Below are 27154 nucleotides of genomic sequence, written 5' to 3' on the forward strand. Positions count from 1 at the left end.
CCCTACGTCTCATAGACCCTGTAAGCCGTCGTATGCGTTGCTGTGGCAGGTTGAACCCCCTCGAGCACGTTTGGGACATGTTGGGACGACAAATTGCGAAGATGGTCCCTCCAATAGCCAATCTGGATGAATTGGAACGTGCATTACATCGGGAATGGAACAACCTGCCACAGCAACGCATACGACGGCTTACAGGGTCTATGAGACGTAGGGTTGAGTCAGTGATCCGATCACGTGGGTCCTACACACGTTATTGACGCAAAGATCGCTAGAGGTCTTCTCAGAACAATGACTGTACGTTAGAAAACATAAACGTCATCCACACTGTCCGTGATGGACCTATAGCTCCATACTTAAATTGAGGTGAAAATATGCCTAAAATTCCCAAAAAATTTCACCTTAAATTATTCAGAATAAAATATTGAAAACGGCATGATTGTTATGTTTTTATGTGACCATAATATCACTTCTCCAGAAAATATAGCAATATCATGGGTATATTACACTGTTTTGATGACAACAAACTTGTAATGTGCGAGGTTGTAAAAAAACGGGGGGGGGGGGGGGGGTGCTTAACTTAATTCTTTGTGTATATATATATATATATATATATATATATATATATATATATATATATATATATATACTGTGTATATATATATATATATAAATAATATTTTTTTTATTTTTCACTGTAATATGTGGAAATATGGTTTCGTGATATGAATGTTTCCATATAATTTATACGTTGAGACTCAACCCGAAACAGGCCGGGTTATTTTGGACCTTCACAAAGGTGGGAGGGAGTGGTGGATTCTGCGGCAACCCTAGATCTGATTTTTATAAAATTAGTATCAAATCGTGCGAGAGGATTTGAACAGAAAGTCATGAAAGTTCAGCACGAGAAAAGAGTTTCTGCGAAAATATGGCGAAAGAAGTAGAGGGGGGGGGGGCAGAATCTACCCCCCCCCCCCTCCCGCCCTATTTCGGGTTAAGTTTTGTTGTTGTTTTATCTTTCATTCTTTGACTTGTACCCATCTGTTAATTCATCCTCTTATCCAAGAAACCATTAACTTTGTCTATGTTATTGTGGGGAATAAAATGAACCTTTCTATGCTATAGAAATATTTGGTCTTTGATCTAATGACTAAACAAGGTACCCATCGGTTCAAACTGGTACATTTGACTAATGCCATTATGTTCCTTACTGCTGTAGACAAACATAAAGGAACTCGAAGTGACAATCCCAGCGAAGCTGCACAACTCTTTGATCGGCGCCAAGGGCCGCTTGGTGCGCTCCATCATGGAAGAGTGTGGCGGAGTACACATTCATTTCCCCTCCGAAGGTTCTGGTTCTGACAAAGTTACCATCCGCGGATCAAATGAGGAGGTGGAGAGGGCTCGTCGACAGTTGATGCAAGTGGCTGAGGAGAAGGTAGGAATGTTGTTTGTGGTTAACATAATTGATATACAAGCGTTCATTATTCTCGATATTCAAGATGTGAGAGCACCATGTTGGTCAATTAAATTTAATATTTTTTATCAGTAAAACAGTACATGTACATGGCTCATGAAGGTGCTTTTCATGAATTATGAGTATATTGCTGGTTCAATACCAGTAACTCTGTTCATTCCATCCTTTTCAAACTGGATCAACCTGGCACAGTTCATGGCTCTTTAACACTGCGAAGCACCAACATCATGCTCGTTAATTTGCAGTACTGATGTCACCTATAAAAGCAGGCTACGTTGCATGTCCTCTAGGATAACTAGTCTCAGAATCTAGAATGGAAATGTCAACTTTGAGACATTGCATCACCATTCTACAACTGATTTGTACGGTCATTTAATTATTTACATCATTACTCTTGGAATTAAAAGAATCGATCCTTGTAAATTAAATTTTCACACCCACATTACCAACCACCATTGCACGAGTGTGCGTTCCTCTGTACGATCTTATTTTGTAACCATACTTGGTGTCCAAACCCTGTTGCGCACTAGCCGATACAACTCGACACCGCCTGAAACAGCTTATTATGTGGAAGTCTTTCACAATCATGTGATGTGCAGTAATTGACGACTGTAGTCGTTAAGGTTGTTAGGTGCATCGGAAATCATCTTGATGGTTTTTTGTGATGTTAAATTTTGTGATGATTTGTCGGAAACAGTTGTGCATGGACGTGTCATGCACAGCAGTCGGTGTTGATTAAACTTCAGCTTTCAGTGACTTCCGGTCATAGTGTCGTATCATCTGCAGCATTTTATTAAATAGTTGTTGCTTAAAGAACTTTGAAGTCCAAAAAGGTATTGTGATAGTTCGTTATAGTAGCCCGAGCCTAACCTGTTTCCTTAAGTATTTAGCGAAACATGCATGTGCGCGTGTGTGAGTGTGTGTGTGTGTGTGTGCATACTTCCGCATGTGTTTCCACAAGCAATTTGTTGAATGTTCCTTGAGCCGGCCTTCTCTCCACCCTGGGCTTTACCACAGCTGCTTCTTTCTCCTGGCATTCCATTGGTGATGTACCAGCACTATTGCCAAAGCAACAGTGCACAGAACTCTCAACGTTCTCATCCTCTCCATGCATTTCTTCTTCATTATCATCTTATTACCGACAACAGGTTAACCCTGGTGTTGGGCTAGCGGCTAGGGTGTCAGCTTAGGATCCTAGGATCCTGGGTTCGAAACCCGGTCGATCGCTGAATTAACGCCAGGGGGGTTGACTCAGCCTGTCATCCTTCCGAGGTCGGCTAATTGAGTACCAGTTCACTGGTAATTCCCTGCTTGTCGTTAAAGGCGGCAAAAAGGGTTGGCGTCAGGAAGGGCATCCGGCCGTAAAACATTGCTTCAAAAAGGGGACCGAAAAACAACAACTACCACGGTTCCCGAAAAAGGCCAACCCCCGCTTGCGGGGAAAAATGGCCTCTAAAGGTGTTTTTTTTTTTTTTTACCGACAATAGGGTCTTCGACAGACTTGTAGTGCGGAAATCTATGACAAAACAAGATTGGAGACGATTAATCGCCGATGGTCTTGATGCGTCATAGTAAGGGCATTTTATGAGATATTTCACAAATCTGTTAACTAAATTGTTACCAAAAAATTTCTTCACCAATATGTTTGTAAAGGTGTGTAATAACATGTGTTAAAATGTTGAAGTTCAACTCCCGTGGGAAACCCAGAAAAAAAAGCTGTTGAATTCGGGTACCGAAAAATTATTTTCGAGAATTTTTATTTTTTTTAATCGGCCCTTAAGTAACTTATGAGGGGTCAAATAAGGGTTTTTCATGATTCTGAGTTGATTGTTAACATTTATATTTTCACTTTTACATTTACACACAAAGTAGCTTTTATTTCACATACATATATAATACTCAAGAGTTATTTCTCATTCACAATGTCAGAAGTTTCAACAGTCATTGTCTATGTCTTCTTCAGACTCAACAACATCATGACTGCAGTTTCTGCATGTAATGCCATTACAGACTCCACAGGCCGAGATGCACGTGACCCCATTCTTCTTGCAGCTGCATCGCCGGTTGCTGCAATCTCCATGACAATTACAGCTCGTGAACTGCAATAGCTCCTCAGGTGCCGTGGGGTCCAGTGTTGGAACTGGCTCATACCCATGCACACCTATTGTCCATCCATAGTCACTGGGGTTCAGAGACATGCTCTGTAGAAGGATCCAGTCCCGGGTCTGCAGGTAGGCACGGAGTGAATGTTGTGCAGCTGCACCCTCTGTTGGAGGTAGAGTCTCTGGTTTGATCACTCCTGCCGCTGCCCAGAGTGTGTCACCTGGAGTGAGGAGTGGCTGATCATGAGCCAGGGAGGAGGAAAGCTCAGCGAGGGGGAGAAACATGATCGCGTTCGTTCCTATCTGTTTCCTGTTCGTAAATGGAATAATCTTTACTTCAGTTCCTCTCAGGATCTTAGCTTTGTCGAGTGCCTTCAACTTCACCCGGGGGAAAGCTGCTGTTGTCTGTGGATCTGGCAAAGGTGGTGCCGGAGAGGTGACTTCGATCCAACCCATTGAGTGAAAGGGAGTGTTTCCGTGAATAGAGACAATGTTTAAATCTATATTGTCTCCAACAAACTGAGTGACTGCATTGTTTGTTTCCCCAACCTCCATAAAGACCACCTGATCATTACTTGACAATTCACTTTCACTGGCTGGCACTTTGGCTGTCATCACTGATTGATCCTCAAGCGCAGCATCAACCGCAACCTCATCATTGATCTGTTCATCGGTTTCCTCCACAATGGTGTCAAGAGTGCCAGAAGTATCTGGAACATCATCTCCACTCCTACTATTAAGGAAGCAGTATTTGTAGTTTTGTGTCTCCGTGTAAGACTCGGTGTATCCCAGCCGGTGGAACTTGTTGAGCATCCATTTTGACCCAAATCTATGATCAAGTTGTATGGCAAGCCCCATTTGGTGTGGCAATACTCCAGACCGAGGTCGACAGGCCTTAATAAAATTCTGCCCCCAAACGGCAACTCTTTCGTCTGTCTTGACAATCGGTCTCAAGAACATCTGAAGGCTTGCAGGAACAAGTGTCAGCTGACTATCGATGTCAGTCATACTGTGTGTGGTGGAGTATGACTTTGGACCTAAATCGATCAAGGCAATATCATTGGATATGAACTTGAGTGCCGTCTTTATGATCTGAGTCTTCTCATCTCCATGGTCAAGATTAGCATGATGCCCTCGCAGAATATTGTCGGTGCCATCTTTGAGCCAGAGTACATCTGCCCTTCTTTCCTGTGTTGTGAAATACAAGGTGTCTTCGTATTTCTCTAGAAGTTTTATCTTTAGCCAATGCTTTGAATAAGAAAGGCTCTTCTCTGGTGACTGATCAAACTCCTGCAGCTTTTCATGGACTTGGTCCATGTTCATTACCCCATGCTCTAATTCTGAGTCTAACCATTCGCAGAATTCAATAAAAACTGCCTCTCACTCCTCATCAACACTCCTCTGTCCTCTCTTCCTTTTTCCTTCCTCATCAGTCTTGGACAAACTGTCATCTCTCGCAAACATAAGTTTGCATCGCAAATGGTACAGTGTTTCTTCTGCTACCAAGTCGTTGATCCCTTCCAGGCGTCCAGTGACTTCAGTGCCCCAGTCATCCCCGCGACTCCGTGCTGTCTTCTGCAAGCTTGCCTTCAGTGTATCTGCAGTCAAATTATCTGGCACTCTGTATTTCTTTCTAGCTTGTGCTGGATTATTTTTGTAGAGCTGGGCTGGTTGGTTGCAAAGAATGCATACATCCTTATACAGGAGGTCAACTGACTGTGATCTTCTAGAACTGCAGCCAGTTGATGAACTGAACTCACAAGTAGTGCGTCTTCTCTTCAACTTTGATGACTCTTTCTCTGCCTTTGATGCTTGAGCTGACTTCTTGGTGGTTGCAACAAAGTTGTTGTACAGATCATTTTTACACTTCTGGTGGTACCTCAGTTTTCCTTCCTTTTGAGCCTCCTTCATACGTTCCACAACAGTAACATTTTCGACAGTTTCTGCTTGTTTCAATAAAGTTGAGTATCCCTTTGGAGTTGCCTGTATGAGCCTTTCAGCTGGTGTATCCGAGCGTGCACAGATGAAGCAATTGAGCACAGGTGGAGTAACGTCTTCATCCATATTGCTAGACTCCATGTCCTGCAAAGTAGAAAATGAGATATATTTAGAAATTATTTTTCCACAAAGGTGTCTGTGATGAAATATAAATGTTAACAATCAACTCAGAATCATGAAAAACCCTTATTTGACCCCTCATAAGTTACTTAAGGGCCGATTAAAAAAAATAAAAATTCTCGAAAATAATTTTTCGGTACCCGAATTCAACAGCTTTTTTTCTGGGTTTCCCACGGGAGTTGACCTTCAACATTTTAACACATGTTATTACACACCTTTACAAACATATTGGTGAAGAAATTTTTTGGTAACAATTTAGTTAACAGATTTTCATATGTTTCCCTTACTATCAGCAAACATCGGCTACTGTGCATCGGGATTAAGATTAACAAAAAATGTTTGCAACATACACTACCAGTCAAATGTTTTAGAACGCCTCAATTTTTCCAGTTTTTATTGAAATTTACGCAGTTTAATGTCTCAATGTACTCTGAAATTAAGCAGAGAACAAATAAACAATTTGAGATAAAAAAAGAAATCATAGAATCATTTTGTTTAACAAAATTTAATTTAAATTTTTGACTCAGCAAATTAGCCACCTTTTGCAGATATAACCGCCGAACACACTCGCGGCATTCTTTCCACAAAGGAAATCAAATATTGTCCGGGAAGTTCTTCCCAACACTGTTGCAGAAGTTCCCACAAATGTGTTGCACTTGTAGGTTGCTTTGCTTTCACCCGTCTGTCCAGTTCATCCCAAACCAGCTTGATGGGGTTTAAGTCTGGAGACTGTGCTGGCCATTCCATGATTTGAAGCCTACCGTCTTGTTATTTTCCTCGATGTTAGTTTTGACATAGCCTGGAGGTGTGTTTAGGGTCATTCTCTTGCTGTAGGATGAACCCCTGACCAACAAGGCGTATACCAGAGGGTATTGCATGGTGCTGTAAAATGCTGTGGTAGCCCTTTTGGTTCAGGGGGTGCCAGTCACTCTGTGCAAGTCGCTGAATCTGGATCCAGCAAAAGAGCCCCAGACCATCACGCTTCCTCCTCCATGTTGGACAGTTGGTGTGACACTGAGGAACCATCCTTTCGCCTACTCAACAACGTACAAAAACCCTGCGTGATGAACCAAAGATTTCAAATTTTGATTCATCGGTCCATAAGACCTTCTTCCAGTCTTCAGTAGTCCACTGGCGGTGCTTTATGGCCCAGGCAAGCCTCTTTTTCTTATTTTGCCATTTTAGCAATGGCTTTCTTACTGCCACTCGACCTGTCAAACCTGCAGCTCGAAGTCTTCTCTTCACAGTTGAAACAGACTTGCTTACTTCGACCAGTGTTAAGCTGTGCTTGAAGCTGTTGTCCTGTGAGCCGCCCATCACGCAAGCTGTTGACTCTCAGAAACTTGTCTTCTGATTCTGTTGTGGCTTTGGGTCTGCCAGACCTCTTCCTGTCAGTCTCCTCCAGTTTCCAATATACTACTTCCTGCAGTGCAATATTGTCCAAATAATGCTTCAGAGGGTGTAATCACAGTCTGTTCCAATACTGCTTTTATACAGACAGGGGGTTTGTAATCAAGTAATCAGCAGAGGTTGGGACACCTGTAGGAATTGTTTGCATCAACTTTCAAGGCTTAATTTACTTACATTGCTGCAGAACAGCTGTAAGTTGTTAACCCATTACTTGTTCCCTGAAGAAGGCCTTTTTTTACCATGTAACTGTGCAATTTACATTATTTTCCCGTTTTTTCCAACCTAAACTTTTTTCTTAACCTTGAGCAGTTTACTGCTTACCTTTGTACCATTTCAGGTTATTCACTGGACATTAAACTGCGTAAATTTCAATAAAAACTGGAATAATTGAGGCGTTCTTAAACTTTTGACCGGTAGTGTACCTGTACAGTTCTTTCAGAAAGTATTCACGCCCCTTGACTTTTTTCACATTTCATGTTACAGCCTGAATTTAAAATGGATTAAATTCAGATTTTTTTTTGTCACTGATCTAAATATAGTACCCCATAATGTCACTGGAATTTATTTTTTTTGTCAAAATGATTAAAAATGAAATACAAAAATAGTATTCAAACCTCAGTCAATACTTCGTAGAAGCACCTTTGGCAGTGATTACAGCTTCAAGTCTTCCTGGGTATGTCTATCAGCTCAGCACATCTGGATTTGGGGAATTTCTCTTCAAACAATAAAGCAGAATTCTATAAGCAGAGTTCCATAAAAATGTTTTTCAAAAACAGAATTGGGATCGAACTTTCGGTACTCAAACAAGTACTCAAACCATAACACCAGCCAGGCTCTTTATTTATTTTTATTTTAAGGCCAAAATAACATTGGACCCTGTTTAGTTGAAAAGTATTTTCCTCTTGTGCATGCAGCAAGTGAATAGCTGTATGGTCGAGATTCGAGCCAAGCCAGAATACCATCGGTTCCTGATCGGCCGCGGTGGCTCCAACATTCGCAAGGTGCGCGACCGCACTGGTGCACGAATCATATTCCCAGCTGCCGAAGACAAAGACCAGGAGCTTATCACCATCGTTGGCAAGGAAGCTTCCATCAGTGATGCCCAGCAAGAACTGGAAGAGCTTATCAGGAACCTGGTAAGAAGCCTTATTTTACAGTAAAAAGGCAAGGGGTTTAGGGTGGTAGGGGGAGGAGGGGAGAGAAGTTGAAAACTGTCGGAAAACAAATTGAACATGTTGTTCGAGAAGAGTGTATAGAATCTGGAGTTGGATTTAAGGGATGTTGATTGTACCTTGAGCCAATTATTTTTTATTGCTGAGCACTCATTGCAATGCTGAATGTGTGTGAGAGATCTTTTGAACTAACCACCCTTGTTTCTTTATCTACTTAAGCCATACTAATATTCTGTCCTTTCCTTTCAAAAGGACAACGTCATTGAGGATGCCATAACGGTGGACCAGAAGCACCATCGCCACTTCATCGCCCGCCGGGGACAAGTGCTACGCGACCTGGCGGAGGAATATGGAGGCGTAACGGTTAGCTTCCCACGTACGGGTGTGAAAAGCGACCGGGTGGTGTTGAAGGGTGCAAAGGACTGTGTGGAAGCTGCAAAGAAACGAATACTGGAGGTTGTGGAGGATCTGGTAAGAACACTTGGAAGAAATTGTGCCCTGTTGGTTGTTGGTTTGCTTTCAACTGAGTGAAGCAGAGCCATGGTGAAGCTTGGCAGGTCACCTAATTATGGAGGAACATTATTACGAGTGTGCATTAAACCACAGAACATAATAGTCAGGGCCCTTAGGGATATTTTGGGGCCGTCTGGTTCAAATTCTTCCAAAAGCACCAAATTTGGCCCAGATGTTGCCCATGTCATTCTCTTTCGATTTTGATTCCCCCGCCAGGGGGCCCCATATCGGCGAAATAATAAATGGCCGCCACCCGGATTAGAGGAAAATCAGTTGAATAACCAAAAGGGTTGGAATCATGTATGATACCACTTTTCAGGGGTTTTCGAGGTCGAGGAATCCAATTATGTTATTTTGATGATTCGAGGTCAAGGTCAACCCTCAAGGTCATCTTAAAGGTCATTTTTGAGTCAAACATGTCGGTTTTTGAGTTTTTTGTCAAGATTTACGCGAGGTTCACCATTTTATGTTTCTGGGTTGGGTAATCGAACTCTGACCTTATTTTTGACAATTAGAGGAAATATTTACATGTCTATTTCCTAATTTTCAGGCATATGCAGTTCATCAGTCTAATTACAAAGGTACGGATTTTGATGTTTTATGAACTGTATGCCATATCCTTGTGTTTAATTTTTGTGCGATCATGATCCGGGTTCATGTATACATGATTGTATACATGTCATAAATATGACGTCATAGGTCATGTGACCTGGCGGCCATATTGGATTTTATGAAAACCTTAAAAATGGATCCCTGCCTTCATTTTTCGATCGATTCATTTTGAACTTTGACCACTTATAGTACGCCATGTGATTGGATGCATATCCTAATTATGACGTCATATGTCAGGTGACATGGCGGGATGGACCGGTATGGTCCCCGGATCATACCGCCCTTGGCGCCCATCAAAAATCGAAAGAGTATGGCATGGGCAACATCTGCGCCAAATTTGATGCTTTTGGAAGAATTTGAACCAAAATATCCCTAAGGGCCCTGACTATAAAGGAATATTACATTTGATAAACATTCTTATATTTGCCGCTTCCATCCCCAACCCTTACAACAGGATGCACAGGTCATTCTGGACTGCGTTATCCCCCAGAAGTTCCACCGTGTGATTATGGGAGCTAAAGGTTTTCGGGTACAGCAGATAACTCGTGATCATGACGTACAGATAAAGTTCCCAGAGCGAGAGGACAGTCAACAGGGTGAGGATAATCATCTGTGAATGAAGTCTTTTATTGATTTCTTTGTTTTGTGCTTTATTTGGCAAAGCATATAATGAATCACAATTTCCTTTTTCTTCCCTTGTTGTTTTTCTCTGTTCTTATGGAATGTCTATCAATTGTGGTCATTCCATCCTGTGCTTCTTATTCTTCCAAAATTATTATTGCTGTGCTTCTTCTTTTCTCTTCTTCTTCTTCTTCTTCTTCCTCTTCTTCTTCTTCGTATTATTATTATTGTTCTTCTTTCTTGCATTCTTCTTTGTATTCTTCTTTACATATTTCTTTTGTTGGTTGTTATCTCCATATGTGGGTTTTAGGAGGTAGGAGGTTCCCAAAACTCAAAATCTCCACCTCCTTTTTTTGGTAAAGGATCATTATTCATGAACCAGATTGTTAAACGGCCTTCTCATTGCTTCGTTCCAAAGGCTATGTTTAGAATCCTTACTGATCCTCTGACGGCCTCCACTTGTAGCTCGTTTGTAGTGATGTGCCCTGGAATGATTTTCAAGTACTCAGTAAGGGTTTTCTTGCTCATCCCAGTTGCTCAAACTATCACTGGTATAATTTCAGCTTTCTTCATTTTCCAAAACCTCTTGACCTCATTTTTCAGCTCCTGGTATTTGAGCATTTTCTTGGTTTCTGAAGCATTTAGTCCAAAGTCATTGGCATCCGAAACCTCAATCAACAGTGCTGTCTTTTCCTTGTTGTGTTTGAGCACTATGTCCAGATACAATGCTTTGTTTGCAATCTACACACTTGATAGGACCATCTTGTCATGCATGAGCAGCATGTGTTCATTTTCAAGGATCAGATGTGGTTTGTATATCCATGATTGTTCTGGAACCGGAATGTTGAAATGTTTTCCGACGTGCCAGTGGATTACTCTACAGACGCAGTCATGTCTTTCTGTGTACAACTGTTCTGACATGAGTTTGTTTGTTTGTTTTTTTGTTTTTTTTACATCCCGAAAGGAGGTGACTGGTCGTGTTCCCACCCCACAAAACAAGAATTTGGCTGTTTGGTTCAATCCCGCCATTTTCTTAAAGCCATTAGTGTAGTGTCCCTGGTCTTGGGCATTTATGATGACTCGTTCTCCATCCCAATTGATTTGACCTCTTCCAAGCCATACCAATGATCCTTCCTTGTCAATCCCTGTTCTGTCCAACACTTTTTTTTTAATCTTCCTGCTCTTTTGTCATTCTTCCATTTGTAAAGAGTATATCTGCTGATATTTCTTTTTGTAGTTTTCCTTTTTCTTCTTTGCGATCATTGTGGCTGTATTTATTTCTGTTTCCTTTTCCTGTGTAGTATCCTACACTTGCACCTGTTTTTGGAAGTTTGTTGCTAAATGGATTAAGGATACCTTTTCTGATTTGTTTTCTTGCTCGTGTACAAATCGCATTCGATAGTCTATTGAGCTTTTCTCATAAGGGGTGTTGCAAAACATTTTACCTTTTTTCCCTCCTGAGAACCCGTTACGGTTGTGCACGCATTTGGAGGAAAATAAGGTAAAATGTTTTGCAACACCCCTTTCTCCCCCAGTCCTGCACACGATGTTCTGTGCACTTGGTTCAGCTCCATCAGACCGTCTCCTCCTTGTCGTCTCTGCAAGTAAAACATCGGAATCAATTGGTTTTTGTGGAATAGTTTGAGTCGCTAGAAGTTTCCTTGTTTTAGTGTCTCAGTTGTTGATTTCCAATTGTGGCCTGTTTATAATTGCACAGCTGTACTGGAATACCGGTACTGCAAGTTGGTTTATAGCTATGATTTTGTTCATTGGTGAGAGCGAGGTTTTCAGAATTGGTCTTATTCTGCGTATGTACTCTTTGCTGATTATTTTATGCATTTTTTGTGTTGTACCTGGGGATCACCTTCTATTCCGAGGTATTTGTAGCATGCTTCGTTTTCATGCTTCTTCTTTGTAGTCTTCTTTATAGTCTTATTATTCTTCAATATAGTCTTATTCTCATTCTTCTTTTTCGTCTTCTTGCATGCAGCACATGGCTGTTGGTAGCATCCTTTGCTGGATGTGCAGTGTTAGTGTTTATTTTATGCCACTTATTTTTGCTGCTTTTGGGGTTTTTTTGTTGTTAATAGCAGTACTTGCTGGTTGAAGAAATTATTTACTAAACCTGGAGTATTAATGTTTCTCAGCTCCAAGTGTGCAGCAGGATTCTGTGACTCAAGTGAATGGTGAGGTTGACTCCATCTTACCAAACTACAGAGATGTAATTGTGATATCGGGTCGCCAGGATAAGTGTGATTCAGCCAAAGAAGCACTCATGGTAAGCATACCTTAGAGTTACTCATTTTCTTATCATAGCTTCTTTTTTTTAATATATATATATATATATATATATATATATATATATATATATATATTATATATGTATATTGTTTCGCTTTAAAAAAAATTCACATTTTCTTTTTTTTGGGTTGAAAATCCAGAAGTTGGAATCTGTGTCCCTTTATACCACCTTTTCAGGCTTTAGTTCCAATTACAAGGGATATGGAGATCCCCTTTGAACTGCATCGCTACATCATCGGACAAAAGGGCACCGGGATCCGCCGTTTGATGGAAGAATATGGGGTGAGAGGCCGCAGATTACTCCACTGGTGATCAACTTAGGACGCCTGATGTAAATGCAGCTGCAGCAATACTCTGGCCTGTTTTTCTTTTCACTATGGTTGACCATTGACTATCACTGAATGAAAATGGAATAACAGATCAAAAAAAATATATTAATGTATAATATAAATATATAATATATAAAAATATATATATGTGCTTCCGTCACCAGTAAACTTGAGATTGTGGGGGTTGTTGCAGGAGGACAGATGTTATTTGTGTGGAGGTGTGGGAATGGTGCAGCATGCACTGAGTGCATGTTCAGTAGCATTGGCAGCAGGACAATACAGGTGGCGACGTGATCAGGTGCTGACGGTGGTGGTGCAGATGGTGCAACAAGAGGTGCTGAGATCGAGAGAGAGAAGAGTGGAGAAGGAGACTGATGGGGGAGAGGTGTGGTTTGTCAAAGAGGGCCAAGTGGAAAGAGGTGGAAAGAGGAGGAGGAGGTGGAAAGCAAGAGGGCTGTCAGATGCTTGTGATTGGCAGGTGGTGGCAGACCTAAAGCCACAATTGGTATTCCCAGAGATCTGTGTGACAAGGTTGCGGCCTGACATTGTCATTTGGTCAAGTGCAACAAGACAGGTCATCTTAGGGGAGTTGTCGGTACCTTGGGAAGAGAACATGGAGGAGGTGCACGAGAGGAAGAGAGGAAAGTACAGTGAGCTGGAGGCAGAGTGCCGGGAGAAGGGTTGGCACGTTTCGTGTCAGCCATTTGAGGTGGGGTGTAGAGGGTATATTGGCAATTCCTTTTCTGCATTTCTTGCTAGGTACCCTGGTGTACGTCTTGCTGCATACCCTGGTGTTGGGCTAGCGGCTAGGGTGCCGGCTTAGGATCCTAGGATCCTGGGTTCGAATCCCAGTCAATCGCTGAATTAACACCAGGGGGGTTGACTCAGCCTGTCATCCTTCCGAGGTCGGCTAATTGAGTACTAGTTCACTGGTAATTCCCTGTTTGTCGTTAAAGGCGGCAAAAAGGGTTGGCGTCAGGAAGGGCATCCGGCCGTAAAACATTGCTTCAAAAAGGGGACCGAAAAACAACAACAACCACGGTTCCCGAAAAAGGCCAACCCCCGCTTTGCGGGGAAAAATGGCCTCTAAAGGTGGTTTTTTGCTAGGCTGGGAGTGTGTGGGACAGAAAGAAGGAGGATGTGTGACAAGGTGGCCCAGGTTGCCCTGAAAGGCTCATTTTGGATATGGAGGGAGTTTATGGAGGCACGCCGAACGGTGTAGGTTGGTTGTGTGCGTGTTTTTTTTTTGTTTTTTTTGTTACCATCATTACTTCTTATTTTGTGTATATGAGTGAGTAGGTGAGGGTGTGTGTTTTTGCATGAATTAATTTTTGCATGAGTGTGTGTTTTTGTGTGTTGAGTGGTGTATGATGTAAGCGTAGGTGGTTGTTTGGTTGGTGGTGTGTATGTGTGTGTATGAATGATCTGGTGTGTTTTGTTGGTGAGTGGTGAAGGGTATAAAGGTGGGTGTTTGAGTGTTCCACCATGTTTGTTTGGTGCTGTGGATTCTGGATGTGGAGGTGTTGTTGTTGTTGTTCGCACTGGCTGGGGGTGGGGGTATGTATGCATCCAGATGCAGTTGCTGCATGTGGATGTGTACATGCCCCTGCTGGCCCACCTTAGCTGACCGTATCGAGGTTGAAGGGCCGAAACGGGATGATGCTGAGGACCTCGACTGAGGACCCGGTCAGTGCGGCACACTTGTGACCAGGTGTGTTTTGAACTTATATATATATATATATATATATATATACATACATACATGTCATACACACATACTAGCAGGAGTACCCGGCGTTGCCGTTGGGGGGTGGAGGAGTTTGCAGGTGAGGAAGGGTGTGGGAGGAGTGGAAATGGGAGGGGAGAGGGAGGGGATAGATATACTACATATACATCTTTTGGGGGGTGGTGGGGGTGGCTTTGACAGGCCCCTCCATTTTGGGAGAGTGGGGGAAGGGAAGGAGGAAAAATTTTATCGTGCAAGGAGTGCTTCATAACCTCATTCTTACACAGGTAAAAAAGGAAATTGTAATACCCTCTGCCACCATCCCCAGGTGGCGCTACACAGTGCACTTACATGGCGAATTTATGCCCCTCTCCTGGTCCCCCGCACCCCTGAATGAGGCCGCGGCCACATAGCCTATTTTACCCCCAGACAAAGTTGTATTTGTATTTGTACCCCGAGTAAAGTATAAAAGCGTTTATAGCTGGAGTACCCGGCGTTGCTCAAGAGTAAAAGAAACATTAACATATTTGAAATGAGGGAAAATATAATGGAAAAGCAATTACATCCAAATCAGAATCCATCACAAATGTCAAATAATCATTTCAACTTTTTGTTAAATATATTCTGGTGAATGTGCTGTTGATCACGTTTCTGAGTTAAGTATGATGACCTTCAGGAAGAAGAAGAAGCCTTACAACCAACTTCGACCCCATCTGGAATTGTTTGATTATTTGTGTTCAAATGTCTGGTGAATGAAATGAATGAATGATCGTTTTAAGGCCATTTTCCCCGCTAGAGTGGGGGTTAGCCTTGCGGGCCCCATGACAATCATGGTTCCCTGTTTGAGGCAATGTTCTTTTTTTAAAGGCCGGATGCCCTTCCTGACGCCAACCCTTAGTCGCCTCTTACGATGTGCAGGGATACAGTGTACCTATTCTAAACCGGGGTACACACCGGGATCATTCATCCCAGCAAGCTGGTACTCAATTTGCCGACCTCGGAAGGATGACAGGCTGAGTCAACCCCCCTGGCGTTAATTCAGCGATCGACTGGGATTCGAACCCAGGACCCTAGGATTCCAAGCCGGCACCCTAACCGCGAAGCCAACACCAGGGTTGTTCAAATGTCTGGTGATTGTTTTGTATTTATTTATGCTTATGTGTACTTGTATATACAGTGCATTCAGAAAGTATTCAGACCCCTTCACTTTTTTCACATTTTGTTATGTTGCAGCCTTATGCTGAAATCGTTTAAATTCATTTTTTCCCTCATCAATCTTCACTCAATACCCCATAATGACAAAGAGAAAACAGGATTTTAGAAAGTTTTGCAAATTTATTAAAAAGAAAAAACTGAAATATCACATTGACATAAGTATTCATACCCTTTGCTATGACACTTGAAATTTAGCTCGGGTGCCTCCCATTTGTCTTGATCATCTTTGAGATGTTTCTACACCTTGATTGGAGTCCACCTGTGGTAATTTCAATTGATTGGACATGATTTGGAAAGGCACACACCTGTCTATATAAGGTCTCACAGCTGACGATGCATATCAGAGCAAAAACCAAGCCATGAGGTCAAAGGAACTGCCTTCAGAGCTCAGAGACAGGATTGTGTCGAGGCACAGATCTGGCGAAGCCTACAAAAAAATGTCTGCTGCATTGAAGGTTCCCAAGAGCACAGTGGCCTCCATAATTCTTAAATGGAAGCAGTTTGGAACAACCAGGACTCTTTCTCGAGCTGGCTGCCCGGCCAAACTGAGCAATCGGGGGAGAAGGGCCTTGGTAGGAGAGGTGACCAAGAACCCGATGGTCACTCTGGCTGACCTCCAGAGATCCTGTGTGGAGATGGGAGAAACTTCCAGAAGGACAACCATCACTGCAACACTCCACCGATTTGGGCTATATGGCAGAGTGCCTATTATGTCCTAGTGGATTTTTTTTAAAATTTACTTTCAAAAAAATTAAAAACGAAATACAGAACTATATAATTTGCATACGGTTTCAACACCCTGAGTCAATACTTCGTAGAATCACCATTGGCAGTGATTACAGCTTCGAGTACAACACAACAACATGCATTTTAAAGGCCATTTTCCCTACTAGAGCGGGGGTTAGCCTCGATTACAGCTTCGAGTCTTCTTGGTTATGTCTGGATCAGCTTTGCACATCTGGATTTGAGGAGTTTCTCCCCATTCTACCTTGCAGATTTGCTCAAGCTCTGTCAAGTTGGATGGGGAGGATCAGTGAACAGCAATATTCAAGGCTTTCCACAGATTCTCAATGGGATTCAAGTTTGAGCTTTGGCTGGGCCACTCAAGGACTTTCACATTCTTGTTCTGAAGCCATTCCAGTGTTGCTTTTGCTGTATGCTCCAGGTCATTGTCCTGTTGGAAAGTAAATCTTCACCACAGTCGAAAGTTTTTTTTCACTCTAAAGTAGGTTCTCCACAAGGATTTGCCTGTATTAGGCTCCATTCAGTGTTCCCTATATCCTTACAAGTCTCCTAGTCCCTGCCATTGAAAATCATCCCCATAGCATGATGTTGCCACCACCGTGGTATGGTATGGGATGGTATTAGATGGGTGATATGTTGTGCTCCGTTTCTGCCAGATGTAGCACTTTGCATTCAGGCCAAAGGGTTCAGTTTTCACTCATCAACCACAGAATATTTTGCCTCATGCTTTGCATCTTTCATGTACCTTTTTCTCAGGAGTGGCTTTCGTCTGGCCACTCTTGTAAAGCCCAGATTTGTGAAGTGCTGTCGAGACTGTTGTCCTTCCAGCAGGTTCTCCCATCTCTGCCAAGGTTCTATGTAGTTCTGTCAGTGGTCATTGGATTATTGGTCACCTCCTGACCCAGGTCCTTCTTGTCCTGTTGCTCAGTTTGTTCGAATGGCCAGGGCAGTAGTTCCATATTCTTTCCATTTCCTAATGATGGAGCTCACTGTGCTCTTGGGAACTTTCAACACTCTAGAAATTGTTTTATACCCTTCCCCAGATCTATGCCTCCTCACAATTTTATCTCAGATTTCCACGGACAGTTCCTTGGACTTCGTGGTAGAGTTTCTGCTCTGACATGCACTGCCAACTGTAGGATCTAATCGAGAAAGGTGTGTTTCTTTCTAAATCTTGTCCAATCAATTGATTTGGCAACAGATGGACCCCTATCAAGTTGTCAAGACTTCTCAAAGATTATCAAAGGAAATTGGATGAACCTGAGCTCAATTTGGAGTGTTATAACAAAGGGGTCGAATACTTATTGACTCGAGACATTTCAGCTTTTCATTTTTAATTGTTTTGTAAAAAAATTCTATAATTTTTTTCCCATTTTGACATTATGATGGAGTATTAATGTGTAGATCTGTGAAAAAAAAATCTCAATTTAATCGATTTTAAATTCAAACTAACAACAAAATGTGAAAAAGTCAAGGGGTGTGAATACTTTCTGAAGGCCCTGTATAATATTGTGAATACGGCCATGGTTTGCGCTACGAGCTCATGTTCTGATTAATGCTCTAGTTTGGTAAGCTTTTTGAGAACTAATGGCATGACACCAAATGTTGTCTTTTTGCAGGTTAACATTGCCATCCCACCACCCGAAGAGAAGTCTAACGTAATCAAAGTCATGGGTGTGGCATCAAATGTGGAGCGAGCAGAGAAAGGCTTAATGGACAGAGCGAAAGAACTCCAGGCTGAACAGGAAAACCGGGTATGAAGAAAGTATTGAGTTACCCGTTATCCCCACAATCTTTGTCAAAAAAGGGTGGATATTGTAATCTGCTCCTCTGTCTGGCATGCTATCTCCTCCTAAACAGTTGGGCAGAAATTCACCAAACTTGGTAGTTATGATCACCATATGGCAAGAAGGTGTGGGACACGTCATTTTGGGCTCACATTTTGGAGTGGGGTAAAAAGGTCAAATAAAAATCCATTCATGGGCACATTTTTGTACATTTTAAAATTAAACTTTGTATATGTAATTAACATTGGGGTATGTATGAAATATGTAATTTTTGGACTTGAGGTCTGGGGTTGGCTGAAAGGAAGACTCCAGACCCCCAAAAAAAATTCAATTATTTAAATCTTTAGAATTAGGTAATGTTTAATTTTTAAAAAGAAAAAAAAATTCGACGCTAAATTAGTCGTAAAATGCGTTTTTAAAAAGGCACGATTAAAAAAAAAGAAGCTAGTTCTGAAATCCTTGTGACGTCACTGTGACGTCACATGAGGTATAGATCTCAGCCGATCGTGGTGCACACAGTGCATAAACATGGCAGACATGGCAGAAGAAGAAGTTTCTGACTCCGAATCGCTCGATATTTCCTCTGATCTGTCGGACTTTTCAGCCGATGAATACGTATCAGAGGCTGAGGAAAGTATTGTAGAAGAATTTGATATAGAACGGAGAGAATTTGGTGTTCAACCATATCAGTTTGAGCCGGAATACGCCGATGAAGATCCAGAGGCCAATATGGAGGTCAAAGTGGAAAACGACGAAGATGATGCTGAACGGCTCGCAGATTTAGATTACTGGTACGTGTTGGGCTAGCCTACTTGTTGATAGTTTCGGTTAAATATGCGAGGAATATTTATATCAAGCGAGTGTTATTGCAGTAGTAATTTTTTTTTTTTTTTTTTTTTTGTATACAAGATCGAGGCTCGTGAAAGAGCGAACATTAATCACACAGAAAGACAAACAGACACATAAAACAAATAACATCGGGAGCGGTAGACAAGAGGGGGAAGGACACAAACACAACATTTGAGAGCAGGGACCGAGAGACATGGAGACATCGAGAGAACTGTGGGAGGGAGAGGGCTTTGGGGGGGAGGCATGGGAAGGGTGGGGATGGGAGAGGTATAAAACATATGGACACTGCCAGGACTTCCAGGAAAGAAGTTGGAATTTCAAACAAGGTGGATCTGGGGTGAATTAGCGGGGGTAGAAAAGATCAAGGTTTTGGATGGGGGAAGATAAGAGATGGTGGTGAACAGCTGTTTTAAAGACCTGGAGGGAGGAGTGTGATTGAAGTGAGTGTGGGAGTTTGTTCCAGAGGTGGGAAGGTGGGAGAAAAGAGGAATGAAAGAGTGAAGGTGAGCAGAGAGCCGAGATTTCGGCAGTTTAACCATCAGAGGGTGGCTGGCAGATCTTGTGCGACCTGTAGGAATATTTGGGGGACAGAGCACAGAGAGAGCTGGGGGAGCAAGGTCGGAGAGGAGTCGGTAGAAGACAGAAAGACCACCTACCTGCCTGCGGTGAGTGAGTGAAAGGCCCTCAGAGATAGCTTCATCGCGGGAGATTCCAATGATTCTGAAAGCTTTGGATTCAACAGCGTGAAGCCGAGCCAGGTGTGAGGCAGGAGCACCAGCCCATAGGGGAGAACAGCATTCCATTGAGCTGCGGATGAAAGCCTTGTATGTGGTGAGGAGCTCAGGTGTGCCTAGGAAGGACTTCGCACGACGGAGGATGCCCAGTCGGCGACTGGCTTTGGAGGCCAGCTTGGAAATGTGGTTTTCCCAAGAAAGATCATGGCAGATAGTGAGACCCAAAAGCTTGAGCGACAGAACTTCTTGGAGAGGATTGTTGAGAAAGTAGATGGGAGGGTTTTGATCGATAAAACGGTAAAAACCCGATCGCCTTGTGCCTGTATCATGGCATAGCCACAGACACGCAGGCTGCAGCTACTGAGTGTAGTGTACAAATGCACTCATCACTATACGTCGGCGTTTCGTAGAATTTTGGCCAATTTATTTATATTTATGGCAGGCATGTTCTGCTAGACGAAATAAGTCGATACATAAACAATTATGCTCGCATCCCGGGAGGGGATAGCCCACATTTTATATCTGACACAAACGTCATTTACAATTTAGTGTAGGCCTAGGCCTATGGTTGGGTCTTTGGGTACACGTAGTGACAGTACACTCGCATTCGAGCCTGTGTTTATGATTATAATACCATTGTTTTTCTTGAATGAAAGGGGGGGTTCATAATCTCTCAATTTATGGTTGCGTACATACTTTAAAGGGGCTCTTCAATCATGAAACGTTGTTTACACTTTACATGCAAATATTGGTATAAACCAGCAAAATAAATTGGCTACCTATTATACATTATATTTTGTTTCTAGGACTGCACTCCTAGTACTAACACAGTGCCCAGCCAAATGTTATGGCCCTTTAGACCACTTAAAGGTGCACTTTATTGAATCTTGCGCGAGATGACGTAGACTCTATTGCAGTGATGTCACTAGGGTCACATTGTGCTAGAACATGATGTAATAAAGCCAGCATGACGTCAAGTCACCTCTGGAGCCTGAGAATGACAGGATTTCGAACGTCAAAATGCGATAAGGATTCAATACAGTGCGGCTTTAAAAATCCCTGTTTCTCATCAGCACGCACATTAGAAAACTGGAGCCGTTATTACTGGCAACATCCTTCGGGAATTCATGCAGTGTTCGCACAAAAGGCTCCGAGACTTTGCTGCACCCGTACAAAACACAACTATAAACCATTTAGAATCCGATATGCAGGACAATATAACTAGAATAGAAACACTCCACACTATTGTATTGTAAACCATTTGTAAAGTATTTCCGGCTTCCCCGATCACCTCGTGTGACGTCACACTGTGCATGGTCATGTGGTCTAAGATTTGCAGAAGCGTTTTCGTCGATGGTCTATTATTGGCGCATTTAAGGTCGGATTACAAGGAAACGACTTCGCGGGTTGATTTTTTTTTAGATTATGTTGTTGTGTACTGATCAAAGATTATGTAGAAGCATTTAACTAAAAAAAAAATTTGGGGTCTGGGGTCTTCCTTTAACAATTAATTTGGTTGGCTTAAAATCTAAGGGTGTTGAGGTTGAGCCCCTGTTCGTGCCGTTGAAATAACACCAGGTGGGTTGACTCAGGCTGTCATCCTTTTGAGGTCGGCCAAATGAGTACCAGTGTACTGGGAAGAATGAGCAATTCCAGTATCCTGCGTCGAAGTGCCGCCTTGTCCAGGAATGTGCCCAGTAGCCTAGGAAACGGATTCAGCGGCTCTATGCATTCAAAGCTGCAAAAAGGAGTGTTCTTCTTCATGCCGCAAGTGGTGGGGACTTGGGGTCACAAAGGTCAAAATGGGGGAAAAAATTGAAACTCAAAATTTGTTATTGGGTCATTCCTGGTTAAGGGTGTAGTACTGGTGAACGGGTGATTTTTTTAATTTTTTTATTTTTTAGCTGAACAGTTTCCTGATAGTCTTATAAACAAGAATCATGCTATTAGAGGTCATAGAAGTACCCCTAATTATTGAAAAATTCAAATTTCAATTCAATATAATATTTTGCATGAAATTTGTTATAACTTGGGAAATGCATCATTCTTTTGGGCTGAAATTTGGACAGGATATTCAGAATATCACTTCCTTTAAAATGATGAAGGCTTTTGTTTATAGGAGTAGCCATTGTGGATTTATTGAAGGACAACCAAGTTTTATCTGGTAATTGGCATAATTAGCTAATTAGTGAACATTTGACATAATTTCACAAAATTCTCTCATCAGGTAGTAGAGTAACACATGTATAATACATGTACCAAGTTTTGTGTGAAAAGAATGATAGGTGACATAGAAGATAGAAGTAGAAATGTGTTCTTTGTTTTTCCTTGTTTTTTATTGACGGTCTAATTTATGCAAATTATATGCATGTAATATGACAAAGAAGCGTTGAAACTGGTCTGAGTTAAAGCCAAGATTATATCTTTCAAGAAAAACTGAAAATTAGATATGAACTTGACTTTGTTTTTGTGTAAAGGCCTCTCAAAGGTACCTATGTAGCTTTCTCAATTTTTCACCAGTACTACACCCTTAAACTGTTTTCTATCTTTCAACTTTGCTTTCAACTGGTGGGAAGCATGGGATTTGCATTGGCATGCCAAAAACTTCACTCGTATGTAATTTGCTTGAGTAGTACATCGTTTGGGATAATGCTACATACTTTATCATTTGACAGTGCTCTTATCCGTTCATTGTTCTCTTTCAGGTTCTCCGGAGTTTCAAGTTGTCTGTAAATGTGGACACGAAATATCACCCCAAGATCATCGGGAGAAAAGGAGCCATCATCACCGAGATCCGCAAAAAGCATGACGTCAACATCCAGTTTCCAGACAAGGGCGATGAAAACCAGGTTTTTTGTCGATATTTTCTTGATTCACTTTTTGTTTGTCATTGCTTTTTGACTTTTACACCAAGCATGCATTTCTGAACATTTGCTTGATGTTTTGATGTTGGAATACAATTCATTTGTATCTTGTTTGTGCTTTTGAACACTCAAACCCATGCTGAAATGATAATTCCAAACTGCTGTGCACTGACGGCTGTACAAGGCTCATGTTGTAAGCCCTGCCTGTTGGGATATTACTTCTTCATCTTCTTTATAGAAGTAATACGAGTATATTCCTTCATCGTTGAAGCTCCAATATGTGTTACTTTTACACAACTTCCACCAAATGCGTACTGTATCGTCTGCCTGAAGAAAATCGACAAGAATTGCCCTTTTTTTTTTCCTTTTCTTTTTTGTATACAAGATCGAGGCTCGTGAAAGAGCTAACATTAATCACACAAAAAGTCAAACCGACGCACAAAACACAAACCTTCTTTGTTCTTTGTTCCTAATTATGGTCATGACTATTTGGGCTGAAGGTCAAGTTTGGAATTTTCTAGATTAAAGCATCTCTATTTGATGCCTTCTCATCTGTTTCAATGCTCATCGGTCAGTCACTCTGTCGCTTGAGAACCCTAAATAATTCCCATACACTAAAAACGATATCTGATAGAAACCTAATATTTTGCGTAAATGTAGCCTAATGTTACAGAAAGACTTAACATGAGCCTGAGAGCTATCAGGTATCATGTGATTTATCACGTGACCTGGCAGTGACATTTAGCCATGGCGCTCACTGTGGAAGAACGTGTGTTTCTCATCGAACATGACATCAAGAATGCATCCTTAGGGAATGTCAAATTGCATTTAAAAGTCGCTTTGGTGGTTGTATGAAACTTTTGAAATCAGCGATATGGAAACTGGTGAAGCAGTTCAGCAAAATATTACGTTCCTAACTGTTGCAGTTTTTAGTGTATGGGAATTATTTAGGTTCTCGAATAATAATTTAAAAATCACCCTGTAGTACATCCACTCCCTACTAGAATGACAGCAAGGGCATGTTATTATCCTCTCTGGGGTATATAAATTACAGTTTATCTAGTCTCGGGTTCGTTAGTCTGTAGTGGGTGCGATAAGAATACAATGCCTCAAGAACGTCAGGTTTCCTCCCTTTCAGTTTAGTGTTAAACAGCAGCGACTGTTTTGAAAGGTAATCAAATATGTTTGTGGTTTATAATATTTTCACTTCTGCTAGGGTGCCTCCACGAAACGGCACAATAAGCTATTTATACACATTAGCACGGCATTTGTTCAAGGACGAAAAACCCTTTGGCGACAAGGGATATTATTAGTATTAATATTGTTTTGTAATAACATTAATATTATGCTATTATCGTTGTTGTTACAAGTAGAAAAGCCCATCAAAATGATGGGTTGGAAAAGTTTATTCGACGGTACAGCCTCGTGAACATGCCCCCAAGCCTGAACCCTTGGCCTTAAGATATTTTGGGGTCCTCAACGTCTTTAGGGCCTTTTGGGTATTCGGGGTCTACGGGGCCTTTTGGGTCTACAGGGCCTTTTGGGTCTCCGGGGGTCTGCAGAGGCTTTTGGGTCTTCAGGTCTTTTTGGTCTTCAGGTCTTTTTGGTCTTTTGGGTATTTGAGGGTCTTCGGGGCCTTTTCAGTCTTCTGGGTCTTTAAGGATCTTCATGGTCTTTTGGGTCTTCTGAGTCTTTTTGGTCTTCGGGGTATTTTGGGTATTTTTGGTCTTCGGGGTATTTTGAGTCTTCGGGGTATTTTGGGTATTTGGGGTATTTTCGGTCTTTGGGGTATTTTCGGTCTTTGGGGTATTTTTGGTCTTTGTGGTATTTTCGGTCTTTGGGGTATTTTCGGTCTTTGGGGTATTTTTGGTGTTTTTCTTCTTTTGGGTCTTCAAGGGTCTTTGGGGTATTTTGGGTCCTCTGAGTCATTTGGATGTTTTGGTTCCTTGGGGTCTTTTTGATTTTCAGGGTATTTTTGTTTTTGTGGTCTTTTGGGTCCTCGGCATATTTTGGGTCCTCTGCGTATTTTGGGTCCTCGGCGTATTTTGGGTCCTCGGCGTATTTTGGGTCCTCGGCGTATTTTGGGTCCTCGGTGTATTTTGGGTCCTCGGCGTATTTTGGGTCCTCGGCGTATTTTGGGTCCTCGGCGTATTTTGGGTCCTCGGCGTATTTTGGGTCCTCGGCGTATTTTGGGTCCTCGGCGTATTTTGGGTCCTCGGCGTATTTTGGGTCCTCGGCGTATTTTGGGTCCTCGGCGTATTTTGGGTCCTCGGCGTATTTTGGGTCCTCGGCGTATTTTGGGTCCTCGGCGTATTTTGGGTCCTCGGCGTATTTTGGGTCCTCGGCGTATTTTGGGTCCTCGGCGTATTTTGGGTCCTCGGCGTATTTTGGGTCCTCGGCGTATTTTGGGTCCTCGGCGTATTTTGGGTCCTCGGCGTATTTTGTGTCCTCGGCGTATTTTGGGTCCTCGGCGTATTTTGGGTCCTCGGCGTATTTTGGGTCCTCGGCGTATTTTGGGTCCTCGGCGTATTTTGGGTCCTCGGCGTATTTTGGGTCCTCGGCGTATTTTGGGTCCTCGGCGTATTTTGGGTCCTCAGAGTTGTTTGGGTCCTCAGAGTTGTTTGGGTCCTCAGAGTTGTTTGGGTCTTTTGGTGTCCTTGGGGTCCTTTGGGCCCTCTGGAAGTAGAGGGGTGAACTCTTTTGGGTCCTGAGGGTACTTTGTTTAAATATTTCCGGTTACAATTGTGGGTGGTGTGAGGTCAGTTGTCCAACCAATTGGTGAAGAGCGGACATACATGCATACATACATACATACATACATACATACATACATACGTACACTTTCTTCATTATATATAGATTATATATAGATTACTCTTTTATTGGAAGTAACATTGGAAAAATGGCACGATAAGCTATCTTAACACAGGTATGCACTTCAACATTGATTTTGCCTAAGGTGGACAACCCACTTGGGAGGGGGTGAGGGGGGGTGAGGGGGGATGAATTCGCTACAACCTCCATTGTGTGACCCTTAGACTTCCTATGAAGTTTGGTTGAGATTCGATAAGTAACGTCCGAATTGGTATCACGGTCAAAAAATAGACACCAAATTGCGTATTTTAGTATGATGAAGACTGCTTCAATCACCATCTGTTAATGAACATCACAAATTCATTCATCTTTGGTATGCTAATCCACTGTGACTGATAAAGGAATTATGACTTTTGAAGTTTTGTTCTTTATCTCAAAATGAAGGTACAAATTGGTGCTGAATACCTTTCTCTAACCTTGATGTTTTGTTTTTATCTTTGAAAATAATTTATTTTGCCTTTTGAGTTCTTGCATCAGCTAAGATGTTTGTATAAAACAAGTATTTGGAGCAGCGTTGACACTGAAGACATTTTAAAATTGGTTTGTTTTGCATTAAAAATGCTCTACATGTAAATATATATATTGTTGCACTTAAATGCTTACCATATATTGCTGTCTGACAGAATGTGATTACCATCACCGGTTATGAAAGCAACACACTTGCCGCTCGTGATGATATACTCAAGATTGTGTCCAACTTTGAAGAAATGATCAGTGAAGATATCAAACTGGATACCCGTGTCCACTCTCGGCTAATTGGATCACGCGGAAAAGTTATCCGCAGGATTATGGATGAGTATAAGGTTTGTTACAGAATTTCATAATTTAACACTTCACTTTGTTGGACAACTGCATGGGATGTGAAACTGATTTTAATTGAGGAATAAGAGATCAACTTGCCGTCATCATCCATAAATTCCAAACTCACCATTGCTCCTTTTTTCACCTTTTCTTATTCTCTTCTCTTCTTTCCATTCAATTGCATTCTTCATTGTACTCTTTCAAAGAAGCAATTTGCTGCCACCACATGTTACCTTCAAGACTTGCATGTGACATTTTTATTATATTTATTTTTCATTATGATTTTGATTGCCCGTACCCCTTGTTACAATCAGGCCCATAGTTTATATCTGGAAACTAGAAGACCTGAAAGGCATAGAAGCCAATCCTGCCTATCATCAACTTTGCTAATCCTTGTGTGCTGCTCATGAATCTTGGGAAAGCGAAATAAATTAAATTAAAGATGGAATTAAACCAACGATTAACATAATGGGAGGATGAGAATGAGTAAAGCAACAGGACACGTGAACTATGAGTTAAAAAGATAATTGGAAAAATATTGTAATGTTATCTCAATAAATTTACTCTGAAAAATTTCCACTCCATTTTTGAGGTGTCACTCTCCCAGCCTTCCTCTTTCTCCTCCTACCTCTCTCTTTCTCTCGCTTGCACCCCTTCAACCCGGAGTATGTAGCAACATGTGGTAAGGCGTCATCTCCCACGCCTTCCCCCCCCTTCCCTTCCTTGCTTCCCCGCCACTTCCCCACTCTCCCCCCTTCCCTTCCTTGCTTCCCCACCCTTCCTCGCTCTCGCCCCATTCATAGCCCCCCCCTCTCCCCACCCATGCTTCCCCTTTCCACTCTTTCCCTCCTCCCCAATGCTCCCTCCTCTGTCTCTCCTCCCTTCTCTCTCCCTCCCCCCTCTCAAAT

General features: G+C 42.1%; 1 protein-coding gene across 1 annotated transcript; it reads left to right on the top strand.

The window, feature by feature from the left end:
* Window positions 1-1197: 1197 nt before the first annotated feature.
* LOC144889290 (vigilin-like) lies at window positions 1198-26821 on the top strand. The gene is made up of 9 exons (XM_078769373.1): window positions 1198-1435; window positions 8019-8240; window positions 8529-8747; window positions 9856-9997; window positions 12170-12300; window positions 12501-12605; window positions 17957-18091; window positions 22413-22556; window positions 26069-26821. Exons 1-9 carry the CDS (start codon window positions 1304-1306, stop codon window positions 26267-26269), a joined length of 1431 nt encoding a protein of 476 aa, XP_078625499.1. The 5' UTR covers window positions 1198-1303; the 3' UTR covers window positions 26270-26821.
* Window positions 26822-27154: the final 333 nt, after the last annotated feature.

The sequence above is a fragment of the Myxine glutinosa genome, unplaced genomic scaffold (genome assembly GCF_964187855.1).
Source record: "Myxine glutinosa unplaced genomic scaffold, kmMyxGlut1.1 SCAFFOLD_2301, whole genome shotgun sequence".
In the NCBI taxonomy this organism is placed as follows: Eukaryota; Metazoa; Chordata; class Myxini; order Myxiniformes; family Myxinidae; genus Myxine; species Myxine glutinosa.

Coding starts and splice junctions, on each gene's coding strand:
- LOC144889290 (XM_078769373.1), top strand. CDS start 1,304: ATGGAAGAGTGTGGCGGAGTACACATTCATTTCCCCTCCGAAGGTTCT. Junction 9,998..12,169: donor GCGAGAGGACAGTCAACAGG/GTGAGGATAATC, acceptor AATGTTTCTCAG/CTCCAAGTGTGCAGCAGGAT. Junction 18,092..22,412: donor AGGCTGAACAGGAAAACCGG/GTATGAAGAAAG, acceptor GTTCTCTTTCAG/GTTCTCCGGAGTTTCAAGTT.